Source organism: Cygnus atratus, chromosome 2, assembly GCF_013377495.2.
Source record: "Cygnus atratus isolate AKBS03 ecotype Queensland, Australia chromosome 2, CAtr_DNAZoo_HiC_assembly, whole genome shotgun sequence".
Classification (NCBI taxonomy): Eukaryota; Metazoa; Chordata; class Aves; order Anseriformes; family Anatidae; genus Cygnus; species Cygnus atratus.
Window position 1 is genome coordinate 117,745,237 of NC_066363.1, and position 23,461 is coordinate 117,768,697.

At 33.9% G+C, this 23,461-nt stretch overlaps 1 protein-coding gene across 7 annotated transcripts in view; it reads left to right on the top strand.

Annotated features, from left to right (window-relative positions):
* SNTG1 (syntrophin gamma 1) overlaps nt 1–23,461 on the top strand; it is a 368,908-nt gene that overhangs the window by 313,723 nt on the left and 31,724 nt on the right. For all 7 annotated transcript variants that reach the window (XM_050708869.1, XM_035553170.2, XM_035553173.2 and 4 more), the window contains 3 exons: nt 1,660–1,776; nt 6,038–6,109; nt 20,188–20,340. In XM_050708869.1, the coding sequence (XP_050564826.1) occupies nt 1,660–1,776; nt 6,038–6,109; nt 20,188–20,340 (342 nt within the window). The remainder of the gene's footprint in view (nt 1–1,659; nt 1,777–6,037; nt 6,110–20,187; nt 20,341–23,461) is intronic.

Below are 23,461 nucleotides of genomic sequence, written 5' to 3' on the forward strand. Positions count from 1 at the left end.
ATGTAGTGTTGAGCACTCTCCTTAATTCTTGAGTATTGAGGCATAACTGTCTTCTTTTTTGAGTCTTACAAGCTTTTTTGGTCACTGAACCAGCAGATACTTAAACAAATGTTCGGCATTGAACCCAAGATTATATTACAGTATTAATGTTTGCTATTAGCAATTAAATTAAATGTTTAGGTTTTGCTGTAACTCTTAGAGGAATGGACCTGCTCCCTGTTTGTCTACAGACCAGAAAATACTTACTAAACTCTGATAGCGAGAAGTAGTGCAGGCTTTGTACACGGGGATTTGAAAAAGCCATTAATTTCCAATATGCAATAACATCCAATAGAAAAAAGAAAACTCTATTTTAATGTATATTCCATGCAGAATTATTGATGAAAACCCTCTTCTCAATAGCAATGAAATAAACTTGTGTAAATTGCTTTTTAAAAAGTATGCAACATACAAGATCTCCTCACAAAAGAACATAATATATTCATTTAAGTACATATATACCATTGGTAAGCTTACTAACTAATTGACTGTTAATACGATTGTAGTTATTTTTCCTAAACTGATATCCTTACATTTTCATTATGGAACACACAGAATATCTGGTCATTTAAGATAAAAAATGCTGCATACCTAATTAATGTAGAAATCAATTTCACAAAGAGGTTTAAAAGTAGATCTATTCCATTAGGAGCAATGTATAAAATATGAGTTCATCTTTTTTCTATAAAAGGAATGTACACATGGCACACTGCAAGTTGTTCGTTACTATTCATTAGCATGTTTATAAATCAGAATCTTTATGACGTGTCTACTCTCTGTTCAGATGTTCTCCAGAACCTGGCATAGTAATTACTCCTGCTATGTTTTACTACTACACACTACCTTAAGGATTTGATATTAAGTTACTCAGACTTAACAGGTGGATAGGTGGGGAATTTTATCCTAAAATGGGTTTGAATGAATCCTAGTTTTACATCTGAGTCCTAGTTTTACATCTGAATCCTAGTTTTACATCTGTTTCTGAAGAGCTGCAAGTAGTGTTAAGAGTTAGCAGTATTTTGACTACATTTTAGCACCATTCAAAATTGAATGCCTGAAAACACTGTTAATGCACTATGCTGAAGCAAAAGAGGTTCAATACTCCAAAATAACTAAATTCTGAATGTGTTCAATCAGTACAATGTTCAAAATATGTGCTCCAGAATGTTTGCTTTATCGATATAAGATAAAATAAGATCCCATGTATCTATCTGTCTGTCTTGTATCTGAAAACTTTTAACAGTTTCTTGATTTTGCATTCCTGCCTAGTGGTTCCTTACACTTCACTTGCATTAAATTTCTCTGATGTGATTTGTCAGCAAGTATTTAGAATTACTTCAGAGAGCTCTTAATGAGATAATAGAGACAACAGATATCTGCTAGGTATGTGGCTTAGCTTTTTTGTTGTTGCTAGCACAATAAATAGTTCTGAAGTATTTTGATGTAACAGGCTTTCTTTATATAATCATGATTGTAAGTGAACTGCCAATATACCACATTGTGGCAGTGGTTCAAGGTTTGTAAGATTTGACAGACATCAGCGTACTTGCTTGAAATATTTGCAATTGATTTGAAGAAAATGTCTGAGGAATTTGTCAACACTATTGATTTTTCTGTCAGATAGTCTACATGGGCTGGACGGAAGAACGGGAACAAGACTCCCTTCAGGATCGAATGTACACACCAAAGTTTCTAGCACTGAGGGGATCTTCTCTGTATAAATTTATGGCACCTCCAGTAAGTATATTTCTCATGGTGAGTGGGCATAGATGTCATTAAATAAAACAGTTTAATGTAACATCTGCAATGCTTTCACATTCAGATATCACTCGTTGACCTAACGGCATTGCAGCACTTCCAGCACTGAAGAGTTCCAGGGAATGTGGTATAAAAGTGACAGAAAATAACTGTTCATTAGATGACTGTGCACCTAACAAGCACTTCTTTCCCCCTACTTATCTGAGCACTTAGAAAAATACAATAGAGATTTATTTGTGCTAAAAAGGGGCTTTTCATTTCCCTTTGGCAGGCAGAACAAGCCTGAAGCAAGTTGGTAACATTTAAACTAAACTATAATTCTAAAGGCAAACTGCTGCGATTTTTGGTAATACCAAAGCTTTTTGCATGCTGTGGAAATGGCAAGGCTTGCAAAATATCATCTCTGTCTGTAGATTTTATCCTGAATATAACTTTTATGCAGCTTGGCAGCACCAAAAGGAAAGTAGAGAAGTAAATGAAAAAGTTTACATTAAATATATTAATTGGAATCTGACTGAGAACACGGGGCAAAATTTTAGCTACTGTCTCATACTCAGCAATTTCATTCCACAGTTTTATGGTACATCTAAGCCTCAGTAAATATAGATATCCTCTAGCTAAATTTTAAGCCAGTAGCTAATGAGTCACTAGCAGTACCATATTGGCAACGGGGAGAGTAGTGTGAATTCATTTCTTTTTATTGGGTGACTTTTCTGTCTGCTGCTAAAGCCTGTGTTGTCCAGATCCAGATTGCACATCCTTCATGTTGGAAGTAGTTCAAAGGTAGCTTACAAGTCTTCATACCATTCTTCAATCACTTTTCTTATTTGTTTAGAAGGTATTTAAAAACATAGTAAAGACATGAAAAATGAAAGTAAATATGAAAGGAAAACTTCATGTATTCAGTGTTGGTGGCTCCCATCAGTTCACTAGTATGGGAGCTTGTCTCTCCCATCACTAGCACAGGGAGTTTGGCTCTTGGTGGTGGATATTTTTCAGGATCAGGTTAAAATGACAGATTATTCTGTTAGGCACCTTAATTCAAAAGCAGCCTTCCTGACTTTGGTACATCTACCTCAGCATTCGCTGCCTGTCAAGTAAAGAGCCCTCCCTTCTAGACACAATGCTGAATACTCCTGTTGAATACAAAAGAGGATTATTCTTTTGTAAGCACTGTGGAAGAAACTACAAGACTCTTTACTTAGAAATTATGTTATTACATTATTATATTATTTCTAGTATTATCTTACATTATTTCTATTATTAGTTTCCAGATGCAATGTGTTGCTGGTGGATAAATGGGTAACGATGGGTGATGATTAATGGGTATGGAAAGAACATATTTATAATAGGGCTGTGAACCATTCTGGCAATCTGCTGCTTTATGAGACAAAGCACTGATCCTTGAAGAATTTATAGGTCTTGTTTCAGATGAGCTGCAAGCACAACGTTGTTATTGTTATTGTTGTTATTATTATTATTATTTACTTTTTATTTTAACCAGATTCTGGTTCTTATTCTAAAATAGGAAGACACTTCAAACAGAGAGAAAATTATTTTCTCTTCATGGAGTAGGAGGGAACAATAATGACAAATACACTCTTTAAAGGACAAACTGAGGAAGGGTTTGTATAGAGGTACCTTAAAAACACATGTATGTAATGCAAACTTACATGACCAGCAAAATGTTCTTCTCAGTTACTGCAGCAGGCCTTTTAAAATGACTTTCTACATGCAAACATTTACACATAGTTATGTTTGCTATTCTTCAGGTATATGTGTTCATTTCTTCTAGGGATTACAAAAGATTAAGAGCAAACTTTCAATGCTGCAGTTTCATAGCTTCTAATTATGGAATGCATAAAGTGTTATTATAATAAGAAAAACACCTTTAATTATGTTTGCAATGTAAGCTCCTTGGATTAAGCTGTTTCTGAACAGAGATGTGCCAACTTTTTAACCAGAAAATCAAATTAAACTATATTCCTTGTCTCTTCCAAAGTGTAACACATTTGGGAGACGTGTTTAAATAGTATATATGCTGCCTCCCCCTGCCGTTTTTTAATTTATTTGATCAATAATACTTCTACTTTCCATGTTCAGATACATGAGCAATTCTAATGCATCTTATTTGCATTTTAAACCTTTTATAGAAGTTACTTTTTTTTTCTTTCTTTTTTTTTTTTCTTGGTACATTTTCTCCATTGAGTGTGTTGAGTCTGATGGGTTTTATTTTCTTATAGTTTGAAAATTTCAGAGAAAATGGACTTCAATTGAGAAGAACCTGCTAACACCTTTTCTCTTGCTATTAAAGCTTCTGAATTAAGAAAAAAAAAAAAAGTGAACAGAGCAAACAGTATATGGATATTCTATGAGTTTCTTAATTCTACAGTTGCTTTTACTTTGCACATATCTTTATATGGAAGGAGTTTTGTTCTGACCTCAGAAGTCCCCTTAAAAATGCAAATGCAGGAAATGCAGGAAAGACTACTGAAGAAAGGGGAGTTCGGTGAGCTTTAAAGCAAAGCTTCAAGTGTCTCTGTGCTTCAGCAGGAATTGGAGTTACTTTTTGTGATGGGGCAATATGACATCAGCATGTATAGCTGGTGCTTTGGGCTCAGTGGAGCTGTAGCAAGACTCATCTTCCCATTCCTCTGATCATGGTGAAAAAGTTCATTTCATTTTCTGTCCACAGTAGAAATAGATTTTTTTTTTTTGACAAAAAATTTTACATGTCTTTTGTCTAAATAGCTTCTTCATTCATAAAGAATGTATATTTCCAATATTTCTTCACTTCCTCACTCTATATAAAACATAATTTGTTGACTCTCAGTATTTTGTCACTTCCTTCATTAGATATCTTATTTAATACCCATATTGCAATAAGATGGTAAAAAGTGTATTTGAAGATGACTGCAAACAAATAAAATTCCAATAGATGACACCATATTTTGAACTTTTAATTCTTGACAGTAATTTCCTCAAAAGAGATTCAATTTTAATAGCCTGTATACCTAAAAATTAGTTAGGGACAGAATTCTATCATACATCACAAAATTGAATTGATCAAGAAAGTTTTATACCAAGGCATCCAAACCTATATATGTTATTCAGGAATACTGTGTCTATTCATGGTGATTTTCTCTTTAGATGAAAAATAAATTTGTCTTATGTAATATTTTCCTCTTATGCTGTGGATACTATTTTATGATATATTTTTCAAAGAGCTTTGTATTTCTAAATCTTGAAAAACAAACTTCTTCAACCTCTTTATCTCTTCTAACAATTTTAATGACAGAACTATCTTCCTTTGGAGCTGGGCCATTGTTCATTACTTCTTGCCTTTTTTTTTTTTTTTTCTCATGTAGAACCTCTATTTCTATTCCGTTTTGTGTATTCTTCGATCTATTGAGACTGTGACTAATTCTCCTCTTTCCTTCTTGCATTTTTCTTGGAAAGTTATTCATAGATTGCTGTTGAACTTTTCCCAATTAAATATATTAATCTATCCCTTTTTACGTTGTCTAACTATGATCGCGTACCCTTGCATCCTTTTACTAAGCTCTATGTATCTCTGTTGAAAATAGTTGCTTAAATTTGATACTGTTAAAAGCAATTGTTAAGTCCTGAGAAAACAAGGAGCAACAGACTATTATTCAAATCTCAATTTGTTGGAATTTAGGAGAAGATTCATCTTGGTAGGGAAAAAAGGAAATGTAGATTTGCCTGTTTTGTTTCTTGTTAGTTTTTTCACCTAGTTTGCAAGATATATATAGTAAGTGTCTAGGACACTGCAAGGTTGGAGGGTTCTATTTTATGGTTTTGGACCTTTGCAAACAATGTAGGTGATTAGAGCAAATCACTTGTTATAAGTAAAGAAGTGGGGAGGAATGGGTCTCTGTGAGCCCATTCAAGGGCTGTATCATGTTGGCACATCAATGCAACCCCCACTAGCATAGGTATAGAGCAGCCTGCATGCAAAGCTACTTGAAGGTACAAGGAAATAGGCAGGATATCTCCTCAGCACTGTCTGGATGCAACAGTCTGGTACCTGGTAGTTATTGCTCAAAATAAACCATACTGGATGTAAAAGGTAGGAAGTTTTAGGGATAGATTATTTATTTATTTATTTATTTATTTATTTATTTTTAATAAACTTAATTCTTGAAATAAAGAAAAATAACTTGCTTTCTTTTCCTGTTTTTTTTTTTTTTTTTTTTTTTTTTTTTTTTTTTCCAAGGTCACAACCTGGGATTGGACAAGAGCTGAGAAAACATTTTCAGTTTATGAGATAATGTGCAAGATTCTCAAGGTATGATTAAAAAGTGTAAAATAAAATAGCACTTTGTCAGAGCAGTTGAGAAGCCAGAGTATAACACTGCAACTAGAAAATCCATGTGACCATCTTGCAGAAAAAGATCAAATTTTATTCCTTTGAAGTCAATATCAGAAGTCCTGGTGTCACTAGATACAGAGCCAAAACCTATAAGGAATATTTTCAAAAGGCATTGCAAAATTGGAAATAAACTGATTTTGACTGGAAAGCAATTTTATTTCTCCATAACGCAGGATGGGTTTTCTACTGGAAAAAGAAGAAAAAAAAAGTTTTATAGTTTTACTTTACTGGCACATTCAACCAATATAACATTTATTCTTCTAAATGAGGAGCAAAAGAAATAGGGATCAATTCTGTTGCTTTCAAATACCTTGATGCAACTCATGGTTGCAATGTAAGATTGCATGAAGACTGACAGCAGAGTCCTTAAAACTCTGAATACCATTCTGAAAACTTTTGTCCTTTTTTTCCCCCCATTTCTTCAGTTTGCCTCAACAGTAATAAATAGAAAAGCCAAATGAAATATGTTTAGAAAGTTAAATTTGTGAGTAGCGACCTGCATAGGGCCATTATGGTACATTGTATTTAATTTTTCATTCTGAATTCACTCAAAAATAATATATATTGTCTCTGTTTTTAAAACAGTGAAAAACAGTTTTCCAGATGTTCAGCGTGTGGGGAAGGAGAGGAAAAAGAGATGAAAAGTTGTCTCCATTCATCTGAAGTGCTTTCCTATGTATTTTATTATTTATTTATTTATTTAGGTCCAAGTTATATAAGAGCTAATTTGGTCTTTTCTGAAGTTTCATCTAGGCAGAGGCTAGCATCATGAAGAAGTATGAACAAACTTATTAAAAAAAAAAAAAAAGTATTTCCTTTTGGGAAAACCTTATACTGATGTACATACTACATTTCCTAGTTTTTGTAGCTCATGTAGGTACATACTCCAGTCCTTTAGGAGGCAGATTAGAGGTGGAACAGCTGTAATAAATTCAGTTGTTTGTTTTTTTTTATGTCAGTGACTTCAAAAATAAGAAAGCAAATTTATAACCTGAAAAAAAAAAAAAAAAAAAAACTAAAACAAACAGAACAAACAAAAAATCCACCTGCTAGTAATCTGAAACAGAAAAGGTAAGAGTTCTTGTACCACTGGTTTGGCTGTGAGGTCTGGAGTCCTGGTTAAGGAGTAGCACATTCTAAATGCAACGTCCCTTCACAGTGGTATGTCCTTTAACTACCAAGGGTGTGTAAACATTGATTCTTTAGCAGTGGTCATGTAGGGAGAAAATTAACAGAAACAGCTATTCACTCTGTAAAGACATTGCACTGAGACAGTAATATGAACAATGCTCTTAAAACACAGCCAGGCTTAGGGAGAGATGGAATATCTCACTTTTGACGTGCACCTTGTCCTCATTTTCCTTCCCTCTGAAATCTTCCTTTGTTGGTACACTTCTCATTCATTCATTTTTTGCCATTTTCTTTTTTTTCCTCTTCTCCATTATCCGCTGTTCTTGTATACGAATGTAGGGATTTTATTTTTCTGTTTTCAGCTGTGTAGCAGAAGTTAGTCATATAAGACGAGAGCTAGACCAGTCAGCCAAGTCAGCCCACAAAGCAGTAAAACTTGAACCAGTACCTTCCTGGCACTGTTGTGCAGAAGTACAAAAAAAAAAAAAAATTAAATATGCTCTTCTTTCTTATCACCTAGTTCTTCAGACTGTCTGTAGATCCTCCATTCTCAGTCTTTATTAACAGAGCATGTCCCAGAATAGGGACAATTCCAATTTAAGTGGTATAGGAATATCACTGATGTATTTCTTTATCATGTAACTCATTCAGTTATTTCTTTATTGTCTGTAAGCACAGTCAAGCTCATAAGATATTGAAGTGTTTCAAACAATATTTTTTGTCTGCCTAAAGACTCTAAATAATTAAAAAATAGTAGTATAAAATTCACTTCACTGAAATTATACCTTCTGACATTGGGGTATTGATCTTCACCTTCTTCTAGTTTTCTATAGCAGATACTATAGGACTTAAGCATTGTTTCACTAAATGTAAAAGCAAGTGAAACCAGAAAAACAGCTTTCCTTTACTACTACAACATTGAGCTTCTGTAGAGACTCAAGTTTTTGTTAAGCTTTTCTGCCAGCATCATAAATGTCTCAATTTTAGCAATGTGTGTTTTTAGACACATTTGTACAAAACACATTGTCTGCATGGATATTACCAAAGCAGAGACAACTTTTTTAAAAGTTAGTTTGGTACTTTGTGATCACCTTCAAACTTCATCCCTTTTATTGTACCTCTCATGCTGCTTTCATAATAAATTGGCTTCTCTTGGAGAATGAGTTGGATGGTAAAATGGTAGACTAACAGGTTTTTAAAGAGGTAATATTCTCAGAGATTGATAGATAGTATGATAACTTGGAAAGCCTGATGAAAAAAAATGATGAAAAGAAACCTGGACTCTTCTACTACAGACTATTCCTTCTCCTACACTTTCTGTTCTTCCAAAGAAGCTACTGAGTTCATGTCATTCTTTTCAGAAATATTGAGAAGATAGAATTGTTCTGTGTTTCTACTTCATAAGAGATAATCATATTTCATTGGGCAGAGATAAATCCAGGAAGATAATAATGCCATTTGCAGAAGAATATAGTTACTCAGTGTCTCTGAAGTGGGTTTAGTTCCACATTCATGTCTAAACTTAAATTATTCAGGCTACTCATTTACTAGATATACGTATCATAAAACATTCCCAGATGGTGGAACACCCCATACTCTTAATTATTTTTAATATGATTGCTACCTTGGATTTCGGACCAAATGGACCACCTAGCACTTACCCAAACAATTCTTGGTGTGGCTTCAATGTTATCACGATTGAAGAAACATTTTCTAACGAGCTGTTTTCCCATATACATCCTGTTTAAGAAGGATAAAGAGTTTCACAGTATGAATGGTCCTTGCCAGCAACTATGGTGAGAGCAAACAGTCCCATACATGCTTTATTTATTAGTACAAATGCAGCTTCTGTGGCCAATATTCACTTTAAGCAGCAGGACTTGCAAGTGGTCTGAGTAAACCTTCATATGAATTTGCCCAGGAGAAGTAATGTTTTAGAATTAAAGTTTCCAAATTGTGTTTCCTTCTACATTGATCAGGCTGTTGAGTGTACTTAGAAGGTGGATAAGATATATTGTCTACATGAAGGACTGAATGTGTTCACCAGGACTGCTGCACTATCGCTGTGGAAACAGGAGGGATATGGGTCTTGAGTCATGTCTTTGTGAAAGTGAATTAGCAAATGTTATCAGACCACTTACTAATCAAAATGTATCTGCATATCTGGCTTGTTTAGATTGGAATGAGATGTTTCAAAAACTTTTTCCATATTTAGACCTATAATCATTGTATACTAGCATGAAACTTTCACCCAAGCACTGTAGTATTTTCTGCTGCTGTATTCTGGCAACTTTGATAAATGTCCCTCATGCAACAGGAAGAGACCTTACTAGTAAATCTGTCTGAAAACATGTTTTATTTTTTTTTTCCTTCTTCCACTTCCTAATTCTAACTAAAATTCTGATGAACTTCTGGTGAACCAGAAAAAGAAAATAATTAGAGAGACTTAAGTTTGTCCTTTTAAATAGTATTGTAATTTTCCTCAGTTAGAGAAACTTGAAGTTTCTCTCTATGACAGAAGCGGTACAGTGGAGAACAAGAACTGCCAGATCCTACTGAATACACATTAATATTTCATTATTTTTTTAATCTGACAGAATGCTACTTCTGGTGACAGTGAAATATTAAAAGCACTAAATAAATATTAACATCTACAGCCAGCAGAGGACTTCACTGATTTAGTCATCAAAAAGGGAATATAGCCCAACACATTAAAGAAAACTCAGAAATCAGCTGTCACCATGACCAATGTTTTCTTCACAGTTGCCTGCATGTGTGGAGTATATGTCCTCCTTTATGTCCATTCCAAAGGCTTCTCATGAACACTATATGAAACCGAGGTAACATTTTCAGTTTTTACAGTTCTCTCATCCTCAAGGCACTTAAAAGGCAGAATCTCCTGCAGCTTAATCAGAGATGACAGAGGTTATTATATGGCTTAAAACTAGTGGATTCATATTTATTATAGACCACATAGTAAACCCCTATTTTGTTGTCACTGTATTTTTTTTATTAGATTACAAGGAGACTTAATTTATACACAACAATAAGTCAGTATTCTTAATGTGATTACAACCTTCTAAATAATCAGATACAACAGTAAAAATTGAAGCGTAAAAGCAGATTTTAAAATGCTTTATTTTGACTTTGAAAAAGTTTTTTTGACATAAATTCAGCAAATGAGCACTGATCCCCTAATATTTGCAATTTAAAAAGTAAAATAAAATAAAATATCACATTCAAACACCACCAGAACAAGTGTATTATTTAAAAAATAAAAAAAAAATAAAAAAAAATATGTAGAAAGCCTTCAAACTACCTTGTAAAAATATGTATATTACAAGTATAAAAGTCTTCATAGTCAATATTTTGGGATTGAAATGTTAATTTTTGACATGCAAATTAAGTAAAGCAGAATGAGTACTATAATCACATTTTAATTATATTGGACTAAATTATTCACTGTGAAATAATGGCAAACATAGCAGTGGTCTATGTTCAAAGGAAAAGGGACATTAATGAAAATACAAATAACTTTAGGTCTGGAGGAAAGATATATGAATTGATAGGCATAAGAACTAGTTAATAAAAATGTAATAGGTCTGTTATTATGGGGTGCAAGTACCTTAACAGAGAGAGAATAGAGGGCACTGAAGAACTCTTTAACCCTTAAAAGAAACAGGTAGCAAGAACAATCGGTAACTAAAGCTAGACAAGTTCAAATTGGGAAGAAGTTAGAAATTATAACAGTTCTGATGAATGGAATCAGTGGAATAAACTGATAAGAGAAAGTGATACTTTTAAACCACTTTCCTTTTTGTACCAATTGTATTCAAACTGATACTACTTGGACATCAACACAGCATATGAATGAAAATCTACAATCCATGTTAAAGAAGTTTTCTGGCAAGATAATTTGATGATATCACTTCTGACATTAAAATGTATCTATGATTCATTTTCAACAGAATTGGTGAAAATGTACTATTTGCTATGAATAAATATTGCTATTTTATTCTGGAAGAATCTTGTTTCACCCAGTCCTCTATTTTGAGGAGTAAAGACCCATTAATAGCCAGCTAATTCCAATGTTAGGATTGATCAAGAATTCAAAAATTGAAGCCATATTTAACTATCTTTAGAAACAAGCAGATGGCCTTGGCTTCTCCAGCACTTCAAAGCTGGTTGAATTGAATATGTCTTTTGGTACCTCCTACATTTTTGATGTGCAGTTAACTTGTGTGCATCTTTTGAATGTGTGTGTCTGTGTGCAGGTGCATGTGTGTGTATATTTAAAAAAGGATTATAGTATCTTTGATAAATTGCTGAGTAACTTTGTTATTTAAGTAATTTCTTGCACAAGGGCGATAGAAAAAAAAAGGTGAAATTATTCAGGTAAATTGTGAATTAAAATAGAAAATATTACATTTATGTTCTAGCAAGTTTGCTTTATTTACTTGAGTTACGAATGCTCTTCAGCTTCATTCAAGCACCTCGTTATAATTGTGAGAAAATGCTTTCTATCTTTGAGTCACTCCCCTCTGTGTTGTGCAAAACATTTGGAGATTTACAATAAACAGCATATTTTATTTAGCATAAAACAGGAAGCTTATTCAGGTGTCATATCAGATCTGAATTGAAATGTGATGGTAGTTATGAAAAGAAGTCTATGCTGGCAGTATGTCAGAATGGTGAATCACTGATGTTTATATCTGATATCATTCACATCAGTGTAGCTATACTTTTCTTACTATAGTAGTAATTAGGATCAACTCGGTATCTCAGATGACTTGTGTTTCCTCCCTCATTTTTTAGCTGTTAGTGTATAAATTGCTCAAATGCAACTACGTTATTTTTCCCAATTGAATGTCCTGTAATTTTGTTCTTCATCCCCAATAAGTCACATAACATCCAGATCTCATCTAGGAAAAATAGACGTTGTGTTTTGTGGGAAAAAAATAATTTCTAATATTGCTTCAGATATTTTTAATAGGAAAAGGATGATATAGAATCATAGGAAACTACATAAAATGTATATATATTAATATAAAGTTTAAAATGAATGCCAATAGACTCATAAATATTTAAAGTGAAGGTACAGACTATATTTTGAGGTGTATTATCAATATAATTTGGTCAATGGCTAAGGCTTACATCTTGGTACGATTTCAATAAAGTACTTTATGCAAATTCAAAACTGCTTAGGAGGTATAAGTAATGGATCCCTTTTATGAACAGGTTAATACTGCATCTAGGGAACATTACATTTTCAGCCAATTTTGACACTTGTAAAAAAGTGCTAAATTGTTGAGTGTTTCACTTCTAAGTAGTTGAAGTAATTTTATGTCCTGCTGCTCTATATGTTAAGTATATTTAATGTTTCCAAAGAAAAGAGGTTCTGTTCCCACTTTAACTTGTATTACAGTTGTGTTATAAGATAACAATAAAAGTAGAAGTCATAAATGTTCTCCTTGTCCACCGGCATTAAAACCATCATTAAGTTGTCTTCAGCTATACAACAAAGAAAACTGTCAGGTGCTAGTGTCATTCAGTACTGAAATACAGCTCCTACCAAGGCTGTTGAATTTCCATCATTGTATCCTTTTAAGCATAAGCAGGTGTGTAGCTGCGCCTGCCTTGAATAGAGATGCGTACTAGATGACCACACTTCTGACCTGATCTTCCTTTTGTTCTGTGGTTCTGTATGTGATGTCAATTCATTTCTCTTTGATGGGTACATAGTGGTAGAATTCCTATTTCTGTTGTGTTGTTAATTTGGATACATTCAATGGGCCTTTTTTGAAAGAAGACAGTTTTATTATTGCATGACAACTAACACTGTATAAAGACTTCATAAATTTTTATTTGATTCAGAAAAGGAAGACGTTTCAAATGTAAAGTTTCTAAATAAGGTTCTGTTTCTCTTTAATTTTAGATATATATTTTTAATGGAGGGGGGATTATTATTATTATTATTATTTTGTATAATATTATATTTTAGTAGATATATATCAGTAGATAGTATAAACTGTCTACTCTTGGGAAAACTCAGTTGAGTTTGGCTGTGGCAGCCACCGTTAGAGTCTGATCCTGCTTCCTGGAAGAAATAATAAGATAAACACACAGAAAGAAAGGGAAAAGAATAACAAATACAGAAGATATATACTTAAATGATTCTTGCAATCTCTCTGTTGGTTAAAGGCATCAGTTCTTCCCTCTTCTAAGAAATTTAATTCTTATTCTTCCAATATCTGTGCCCTTTACAAGGTAGATATTTAAAAGACCTTTTCTTACCTTTAAAACAAATGCATCTAAGGTTGGAAAACAAACAAACATATAGATAACCATGTAAGAATTATAAGGACTTTTCTTCCACCTGATTTCTCCTTCCAGTTTGTCTTTGAAGCAGGTGCTTCTTTTCGTTTCTTGCAGAGTTGCATAGCCACTTGAAGGAAGAATAGTGTATCCTGTTCTCATTTCTTATGAGCAGTAACGTAACATCCCCTAACAGCTGGGAAAAGCAGGGAAAATTCTTCTTTCCTTACATGATAGAGATAGAACATGTTCAGAAAGAAATCTTCAAAACAGTAGCAGTCAAATTTTGCTCAGAATGTCTGTATTTTGCAGTAGATCTTGATTTATTTTTGAGGACAGTGAATGTTTCCTCCCATACCAGAAGCAGACACTGCAGTTACAAAGGATGTATGCTCCAGAACAGCCCACAAAGGTGTTTCAGGGGTTGGTTCTCTTTCTTTGTATGTTCATTCGTTTGTTTGTATATGACATGTATGAAACAATTTCATATTTTTCCTAAATTATTTCAAAGAACTGATTGAGCTGTTTTAACTAAAGTTGAACATAAAAAATATCCTTAGGCTGGCAACTAGTATGGAAAAAATGATAAGCACAATTACTTAAATTAGAGAAACTTGTAAACAAGGGCTTAGAATGCTAATATATGAGCATTGCTATCGGTTATTGAAATGTTTACTCTTCTGGGATCTGTTCTCAAATTTCATTTCCAGCCAATAATGCCTCAGAGTTTGGAAAGGTACAATACTTTAATAACTCTCCAAAGAGGCCATCAGCACATTTTAAGTTTTTGCTTGTAATTACCTTGCACTCTGATTTTTCTTTAGGAGAAAACAACTACCAATGCTTCTCTGGAAAGTATTAAAATAGGTTTTTGTTCGTTTGTTTTGTTATTTGCCTCAAAGATGAATTGCCTTTATAAAAACTTCTGAAAATTGTCCTCATATAGCATTAAAATGAATACATTTCTGGGTGGAGGTTATTAAGGAACAAACAGGTACAATTATGGCACTGACTCGGGAGAAACCTATATTCAGACTCTTTCTCTGAATAAAATAAGTCTTTGAGCCTGCATCATCTTTTCATGAGGCAGAATAGGAAATTAATTTTACATTCGAGCTTAGTGATTTACCTATTAGGTTACAAGGAATGAACGTCGTTTCTCTCAAGCAACCACAAAGATGTTTCTAATGGAAATTTAATTGAAGCTAAAATTTATCCTGTACTTGTAATGATTTTTCCCCTTCAGAATGCATATTTTCACAAAATTTGAACATTAAAAAATATTCTACCCATTGTTTTGTTTATCTGACATTCTGTGTCAATTTAAATACATATATTTATACAATTGCAACATTTTTTTCCTCATGTTTTTTGACTTTAAAGTTCAGAAGGGTCCAAAAAAAAAAAAAACCCAAGACATATGCCTGCATGCAGATGACATAGGGTGGGTTTTTTTTCATTATTATTTGATTAATGAGGATAAGTTGGAGAAAGAGTATCTCTTTTTTTCAATTGAGTGAATCTGTTCCCTGCTGCCTGTAAATGCTATTAGAAACATCTCCATAGCAACTAATGGTGATGCTTGAGAAAAGTGTTCCCAAAGTTTCAGATAAAGAAATAGATCATTAGTATCCCTTAGAAAGAAGTATTTTGTTTATGTAGGTGGAGATAATAAGTGAAAGGTGGCAAAAACAGTAAAATAATCAGGGCACTGATGCCAGCAGGTGCAAAGGCATGATGTGATTATTTTTTACAGTTACTTTGGTATTATTTTAGAGTCATTCTTGAATTGATGGGAGAGAGCTTTTTGTCTTCAGAGTTTAGATGCTAGATTTGAATCTTGTTTATGATAGGACAGATATCTTTTTATTTCAGGAATGTCTAAAGTAGTTAAAAAAAAACCACACAAGTTTTGTTTATTTTCTCATTGATGCATTATTAAGAACTATAGCTAATATTGCAAACATTATTGTTTACATCATTTTTGCAGTGGAAATAAAACTTACTTAAATGTCAAGGTCTTTTTTTTGTGTATGTAAATAACTATGATTGAGATGGTTTTGAACATCTTACACAGATTGTTGCTCACACCAAAAACTGCTTACCAGCATCACTAGTACTACAGTTCAACCTCCAAATTACTTTGTATATTATATATAACCTATATTTAACAGGTAAACCAGTATTCCAGGCAGTTATTGAGTATCTCCTTTTGCATAAAAGTCATGCCATGAGCATGAAGCAGGTAGACTTAGTTTTGTTTGACCTTTATAGAATAGAACAGTGCTTTCCCTGACTGTAGTAAAAGTTAAGGGTCTCTTGCACCTTAGTGAATTTAGCTAAGAGCTAAAATATGAATATTCGGTGGATCCATTGCACATAAAATGAAAAGATCCAAGTAATCTAAAAGAAGTACTGTTGCTTTTGGAGAGGGCAGTATTTTAAAGGAGGAAAGATTCCCTCTGCAGAAGAGAATATGATGTCACTACTCAGTGATAAAGAAGTACTCTGCCTTAATTTGAAAGGACCTGCCTAATGAGCCATGCTTGGTTCCCTTTAGACAAATTTATTACTCTCACTTAACATGGACATCATTATTAATTAGGCAAGCAGGAATCATACCATACTGTCAGCAGAGATGCTGGATTACCCTGAAGCTGGGTGTAAGCCAAAGACTTTCCTCACAGCTCATCCTTCAGCAGGGCTACTTTCCTTCCAGTAGGGAATTAGCATAGTGCTACAAGCTTTGTGACTGTTCCTCTTCAGAGCGTCTATATTAATTCATACTGAGAACATCAGGGACAAATGGTACAGATGATCATTAGCAGTATGAAAGAGTAGTTACAAAATAACATGAAATTAGCTAATGTCCATCATTGACTAGTGAGTGGTTATAAAAATACAGGTTCTCCAGCTTTTGAACTGGATACAACATATTGTAACTGAAGTAACTATTCTGTAAAAGTCAATTAGTGAAGCTTCCTTCTTAATCCAGGCTTGTTTTTGAGACTCCTGTCAGGTTTATCCTAAATTTGCAGAGTTTAGGACTCCTGACAGGTTTATAGTTGTATTCCTAAGACAAAATTTCATATTGCTACTTTTCCAAGGATATTTGAACAGCTGTCTTTTAACTTTGTATACATATTGTTTCCTACATCTATCTATATCTATAAATGAAAACATGTTTAAATCTATGATATGGTATATAGGTTTCACTTTTTACATACTTGAGTACAAATGAAAACTTAAAGAAAGGTCTCATAGCAAAAGGGAGCAGAAGCGATACTAAAGAGAGCCTTGCAGAGTCATCAAATTGTTTTTAAACATAGAACAAAATACCGCTAAGAAGGAAATGAATATCTCATTTGTATGGTGACAACACATTGTAAACTAAAATATACCAATTAAATATAGTTGACTGGAACTTTTCTTACCATGCATTTAACCATAGACATGGATATCAAAATCACATATACATAGAGATCATCAGATTACAATTAATTAAAAATAAATAAATTTTTGTTCTGTGGAAAATGTTTATGTTGAATTTTGTTTTCATTCCAAATAAGAAAAGTTAAGTTCCTGTAATATTTCAAATTATTTTTCTATGCTATTTTTCTGGTACGAAGAAGTTTTGTTTTGAACTTTACTTTTCATCATTTTTATTACTTTGCATTACTCTGTTTTGTTAATGAATATATTGTGTATGTTATTTGTCACAATTTGATGTAGTAGTTGAAATATTCTAAATTTTTTGTATGTAAGCCACCGAGAGGAAATGCTATCTAATATTGATTAGATCCTCTCTAAATCCAAGTATGTCCTCATTTTAATATAGAAATAGCAAAACCATGGCTTAATATTCCAAATCCAGTTTCTCTCTTCTTTCTTGTTTCATCTTCTAGGATTGATGAAATACTTAATAAAATTTAGTACAATTACTGCTAGCAATATTGGTAATAAAATACAAAAGCCTTTATTTAATCACTTCAAAAGACTGTTCTGAGGTTTTTGCACTTTTCAAACACATTTTATCAGAGACCAGTGTCAGTGTAACTATTAACACTTCCGTTTTCACAGTTTCTAAAAGAAATCAACACTTTTTCACAGCCAACATATTCTTCGCAATAGGAAAAAAAAGACAGTGAGAATGTGAGTCTCACAGTGTAACTTAAAAACATCAAACCTTAACTGTACCCAGCTAAACACAGGTAGGTATTCTGGAACCAAGAATTACACTTCCTTCCATTTAAAAACAGGGCCTGTTAGTTCAATTGCTTTTAGTGACAGTGATTCCTGTGATCCCACATAGTTCCATAGAGTTGTTTCAAAAAATGCCAGTTTCAGGCACAGTTGAATTATTATTTTTTTCTCTATTGGCTATTGTTAAGAATAGTTGAAGATGAGGTTGAGGTGTTTTTTAGTTTCATCCGAGGTTATAGGTATGAAAATCCTTCCCTGGGAATGATATGTACCTTATACATTAGTTTTGTTAAACTCCATGCTGAATAGGTCCTTTTGATTATGGACCAATAGATCCATTCAGTCAGGCGTAGGTAGCTCTGGGACTCTAATGAATTTCAGACCCCACTTAAGACCTGTTAGGCAAGATGTACTGTTACACTGTATGAAGTAGCTGTTCTTTCCTGAAGGAGTGAGCACTTTTATTCATCCAGTTCCTACTGATGGGGTTTGTATTATCAGGTGCTAGGTGATATGTTTTATGTTGCTACACATACTCACAAGGTGAAACACTTGTCATAGTGCTGCTGTTCTGTGCACTTTGAGGTTAAGCATGCAGTAGAGCATAGTTGCCGTTGACAGCAACCTAGACATTATGAAAACCTGATGTGAGTGGAATTGACACTTTAGTTTTATGTGAAGGGCCGAGGTGGAGGGCCAGAGAGAATTAGACAAAAGTATTTGTCATAGGACACAGGCTGTTGTTTAGTCATATCTAACTAATTCAAATACATAGCCCTCTCAACACCTGGAAAAAGATGTTAATTTGGGAGAATATTTATTTTCGGAAATGCTGTTTTTAAGATCTAACAACCTATGTTCATTCTGTTTTTTTTCCATCCATTACTTAATGCTGTAGAGGTTAGGACTTGATGAAAGATAGGTAAAGAAGGAGATGATTGCTTCACAACTGTTGGTCTTTTTAAAATCTGAACAACTCAGTTTTGTCATGATGATTGCAAAGAGAGCTTGTGTTGTCTCTACAGCTGCCTTTTTCTAGACACTAAAGCAATTTTGAACCAAGAGCATCCACGAGTGCCTGCTGTCCTAAACCTTGCGCAAGTCAGTCATATATCCACTGAATGAAAAGAAAGGAGGGAAATAATGCGTACTCTACCGTCGCCGACTTACCTGCTCAAGTGTAAAAATTTCATAGAGATTCCTGTTTCATTTATTTCCTTACTCTGACAGCTTTAAGTTCCTGGTCATCTGCCCCAGAGAGAATTGGCTTGAACAATATAAAGCTTGTATCCACTAATTATGGTCCCCTTGGTTTATTTGAGTTGGGTATAACCAGATGATGATGCTGTCCTGCAAGTCCTTTACTGATCTCAACTGTGCCCTCTGCAACTGAGTAGCATTGTAGAAGTTGCAGGCTACATATATCCAAATTTCCAGAACTGTTTGCAAGGACAGCTGGTGAGCCTGTGGTTTGTGACAGCTGCTTTGCTGTAGTACAGACAACATTAATTAAAACTGCTTCTGCAAGTGTATTTTTCACAAGGATGAATTACATGCCAGAATTTTAGCATAAAGCATCCTCTACTTTTTCAGGAAAAGAAAAAAAAATAATTGAATAACATTTAAGTGATGGATTTTCTGATTAACTTGGTTATTTTTGATTTAGTGCCAATTACAAATGCTAGCAATCTCTAAATGCTATATATTTCTGAAATCTGACATCTCTGTACGTTGTTATGTTGAAAGTAAAGCCAAAAGTAACTTCCTTCTCCAGTTCCAAAGCCAGCAACCTAACCACTGGCTTCCAATATGGTCTCTAATGGTAATATGCAGCCATAGATAAATTTTACAGTGGATTTTGTAAACATTAGAAGTGAGGATTTGATTTATCTAGTCTCCATAGGCAAAATACGACAGATGGACTTATCAAATGCTTAAATAAATCTCTTGCTTCCTTTTGCCAGCCTTTCAGACTAGCATGGGAGAGTCAAATAGGTCAGAGAAGCTGATCTTTGTGTTCTCGTGTGAATAGAAAGTAGTTGCCTTTTTCTATAATTTATCTAATTTAAAGGCATATAGCTGATAAGTGATTTTTTAAGATATTGAAAAATATGCCAGATATGCTGTTTTTCTGTACCATCCTGAATATTGGGGTCCTGTTTAAAATTCTTTGAGATGTCAATGTTTAGACCAAAACTCTTATTTTCAGTTCCTCATCCCTCATTAGTTACTACAGCGTGGCAAAATTAAAAATGTCATTTAGACATGCTAGGTTTGGAGCACGGATGTTTGCAATAAAAAATAGTTGATGTATGTCAGATTATATAACTTCACGTTTTCATCAGGACAGTGATCTACTGGATCGTCGGAAACATTGTTTTGGTGTCCAGTCTGAATCTGGAGAAGATCTTTACTTTTCTGTGGAATTAGAGTCTGACCTAACACTATGGGAAAAAGCCTTCCAGACTGCAACTTTTTTAGAAGTTGAAAGAATACAGGTGAGAACAACTGCCTTAATGAGTACCTTTTGGTACATTAACACGCAATTTAAGAAATTCTCTGGCCTCCTGGAACTCTAAAATTATTATTATTTTATGTATGTAATTTTGTAAATCTCCTTTTGATGTTCCCACGCAGCTTGCAATCTAAAGTTCAGAAGAGACCAGCTCTGAGTTATTATGGCTAGATGACATATAGCTGTTAACTAAAGTTCATGGACAAAAGAAGATGAACAATGTATAGATCAAGGAGAAAACAGCTATTTAGATACTCTTACTGTCTTGTGTTATTGGATAACGTAAGAACACCTTACATGAATTAAATTGTCCTTGCAATAAGCAGGAGTGAGAGTACACTGAGAGTGCTAATTGGTATAAGCTGTACCTCTGGTACTTTATTCTTTTTTTCACATTTTTCTTGTTTCTTGGATATCTACTCAATTGTAAGTTGACAGAGCAGAGTTGGATGACATTCTGGTACAGATTACTAATGGATTTTTATTGAATATCAGAGTGGTTATATTTACAGATAACCATTCTTTCTCATGTGGCAAAAAAAAAAAATGTATTTTGATTTACAATAGGAGGAAAAAAGCCCACACAATTATAATTCACCTAATCCTAGTGGTTATTTTAATTTTCAAATCATAAATAATATGTGTGGATGGAACAATTTTAGTTGAGGTTGCCATGAGTTCTTCTGTACACACTCCTACAAAAATCCTATTACTGTATCACCCTGTGCAAATATTGGCTAATACTCAATTTCCATTCACTCATTTTCTGCATCCTCCTGTGAACACAAGCATGACAGTATTTATTATTATTATTGTTGTTGTTGTTTTGTTGTTTTTTACTATTATTGTTATTATTACTGTTATTTAGACAACTGTTAGTCTACAATTGTTTATATACTACCCCTCTTCTGACCTATAAGCCAACATTGCAGATAGACTGAGCTAGTATACAATAACAAAGATCCATTTTGCAAAAGCCATATTTCTGTCAGTTTTAATACATATTACCATCACTGAAGGAGGAGCCTGAGAAGGTTAAATTTTTATCTTGAGGTTGATGCACTCTGCTACCTTTTACAGGAGATATTCTTACCTTTTGAGCTCCGATTGTTGTGCTGAAAAATGTAAATGTAAAAATGTAGTTTTTCTGTATAAAATTTGCAACAACATATATCCTCTGCTACTAAATATTTAAGATACTTTGTCTTTCTCATATAACTATAACATTATTTGCAGAAGCAAATAATGTGCACTACTGTGTAGCTTTCTGCTACATCAGTAAAAGAAGATATGGCGATTTTCTCAAATAACTTTTAGCCAAGAAGCCACTTTATATTTGTTTGTTTTATATTTATATTTATATTTATATTTTATTTTATATTTATATATATTTATTTATATTTATTTATATTTATATTTATATTTGTTTATATTTGTATTGATTCATGCTGGAGCATCCCTAATAAAGTTTTTTTTTTTTCTTTTCTCTTGGGTTTTAGAACTACATTTATTCAGAATTGCTCCCATATCTTCTAAAAAGACTTTCTCTAAAACACTTAATCTAAGATTTTTAATTTTCACCTTTTGTATCACTCAACTGATGTTCAAAGTAGCAGTTAAGAACTCAAAATATTAATTTCCTGGGACTGAACAATTATAGCATATTTGATAAAGTGGACAAACAGCTATCTTACGATAGCTTTTCATTGTGGAGCACACACCTATGATTTCACCTTTTTTCTTTATTTTCTTGCCTCTCTTTCCATATCCCAGTTTGGAAAGAAAATAAAACAAAAACTAACAATTTTTAATATAACTGGCCTTGGTTTCCCTATTTGTCATTCAGAAATCCATTACTGCTTTTATGCACCAATTTGCAGATTCATATAAAATCTGTTTTGAATAACTAGTGTTAAAATTTGTCTCTGAAAAGTTGTTTCATTTCTCTGTGAGCAAAAAAAAAAAAAAAAAAAAAAGCAGGGGTTCAAAATCAAGGCATCAACTGCAAATGTTTACTAAAATTCTGTTTTATGCAGTCATATTTGTGAATATGTGAATATTTGTGAATATGTGAATATTCATATTTCATATAAATGATAATCCAGCTTTGTGCAGGTTTATCTTATTATGCAGTGATATAATTTTGAGAACAGAGCTGCAGCTTAAAACTGCCATTCATAAGTACTCAAATGTGTTGCAAATTATGCCATAATCATACAAATAATAGCAGTGTTTCTCAACTAGTATAAATTGCCATTAACCTCTGTTGAGGTTAATTGGGGCCCTATTCTGATATATTTCTAAAGAATATATCACAATTGCAAATATTTTTGAAATGTGTCATCATAACTATGTAAACAATTCTATTTAAACCTAATTTGTAGCTCCTGCCAGGCATATATCTAAAACAAAAATAAGACAGACAGGTCTTTTTTTAGGAAAGAAATATATTACAGGAGAGTGTGGTGGTTTTACCCGTCTGGGCAGCTGAACTCCACCACAACCATTCTCTCCCTCTCTCTCCTCAAAGGAAAAGGGGGAGAAAATAGAATGAAAAGGGCTCAAGTGTTATGATAAGGACAGGGAGATCACTCAACAGTTATCATCACAGGCAAAGCAGACTCAGCATGGGGAGAATAGAGAAATTTATTACCTATTACTATCAAGCTAGAGAAGTGAGGAACACAGAAAACAAACTAAACCACCTTCCCTCCATCCACCCTCTCCTACCTCCTCCCCCCAAGCGGCGCAGCAGAACGGGACAATGGGGGCTGCGGTCAGTCCCTAACACTTTGTCTCCACCACCTCCTCACGGTCACTCTCTGCCCCTGCTCCACGTGGGGTCCCTCCCACGGGATGCCGTCCTTCCTGAACTGAGTCTGCAGGGCTCTTCAAGAACTGCTCCCACATGGCTCCGTACCATGGGGGTCCATCCCCCAGGAGCAAACTGCTCAATCACGGGTCCCCCACGGGCGGCAGCTCACCCCAGACCCCTTGCTCCTGCGTGGGCTCCTCTACACGGGCTGCAGCTCCGTCCTGGGGCCTGCTCCTGCGAGGGCTCTCCATGGGCTGCAGCCTCCTCCAGGCCACATCCACCTGCTCCA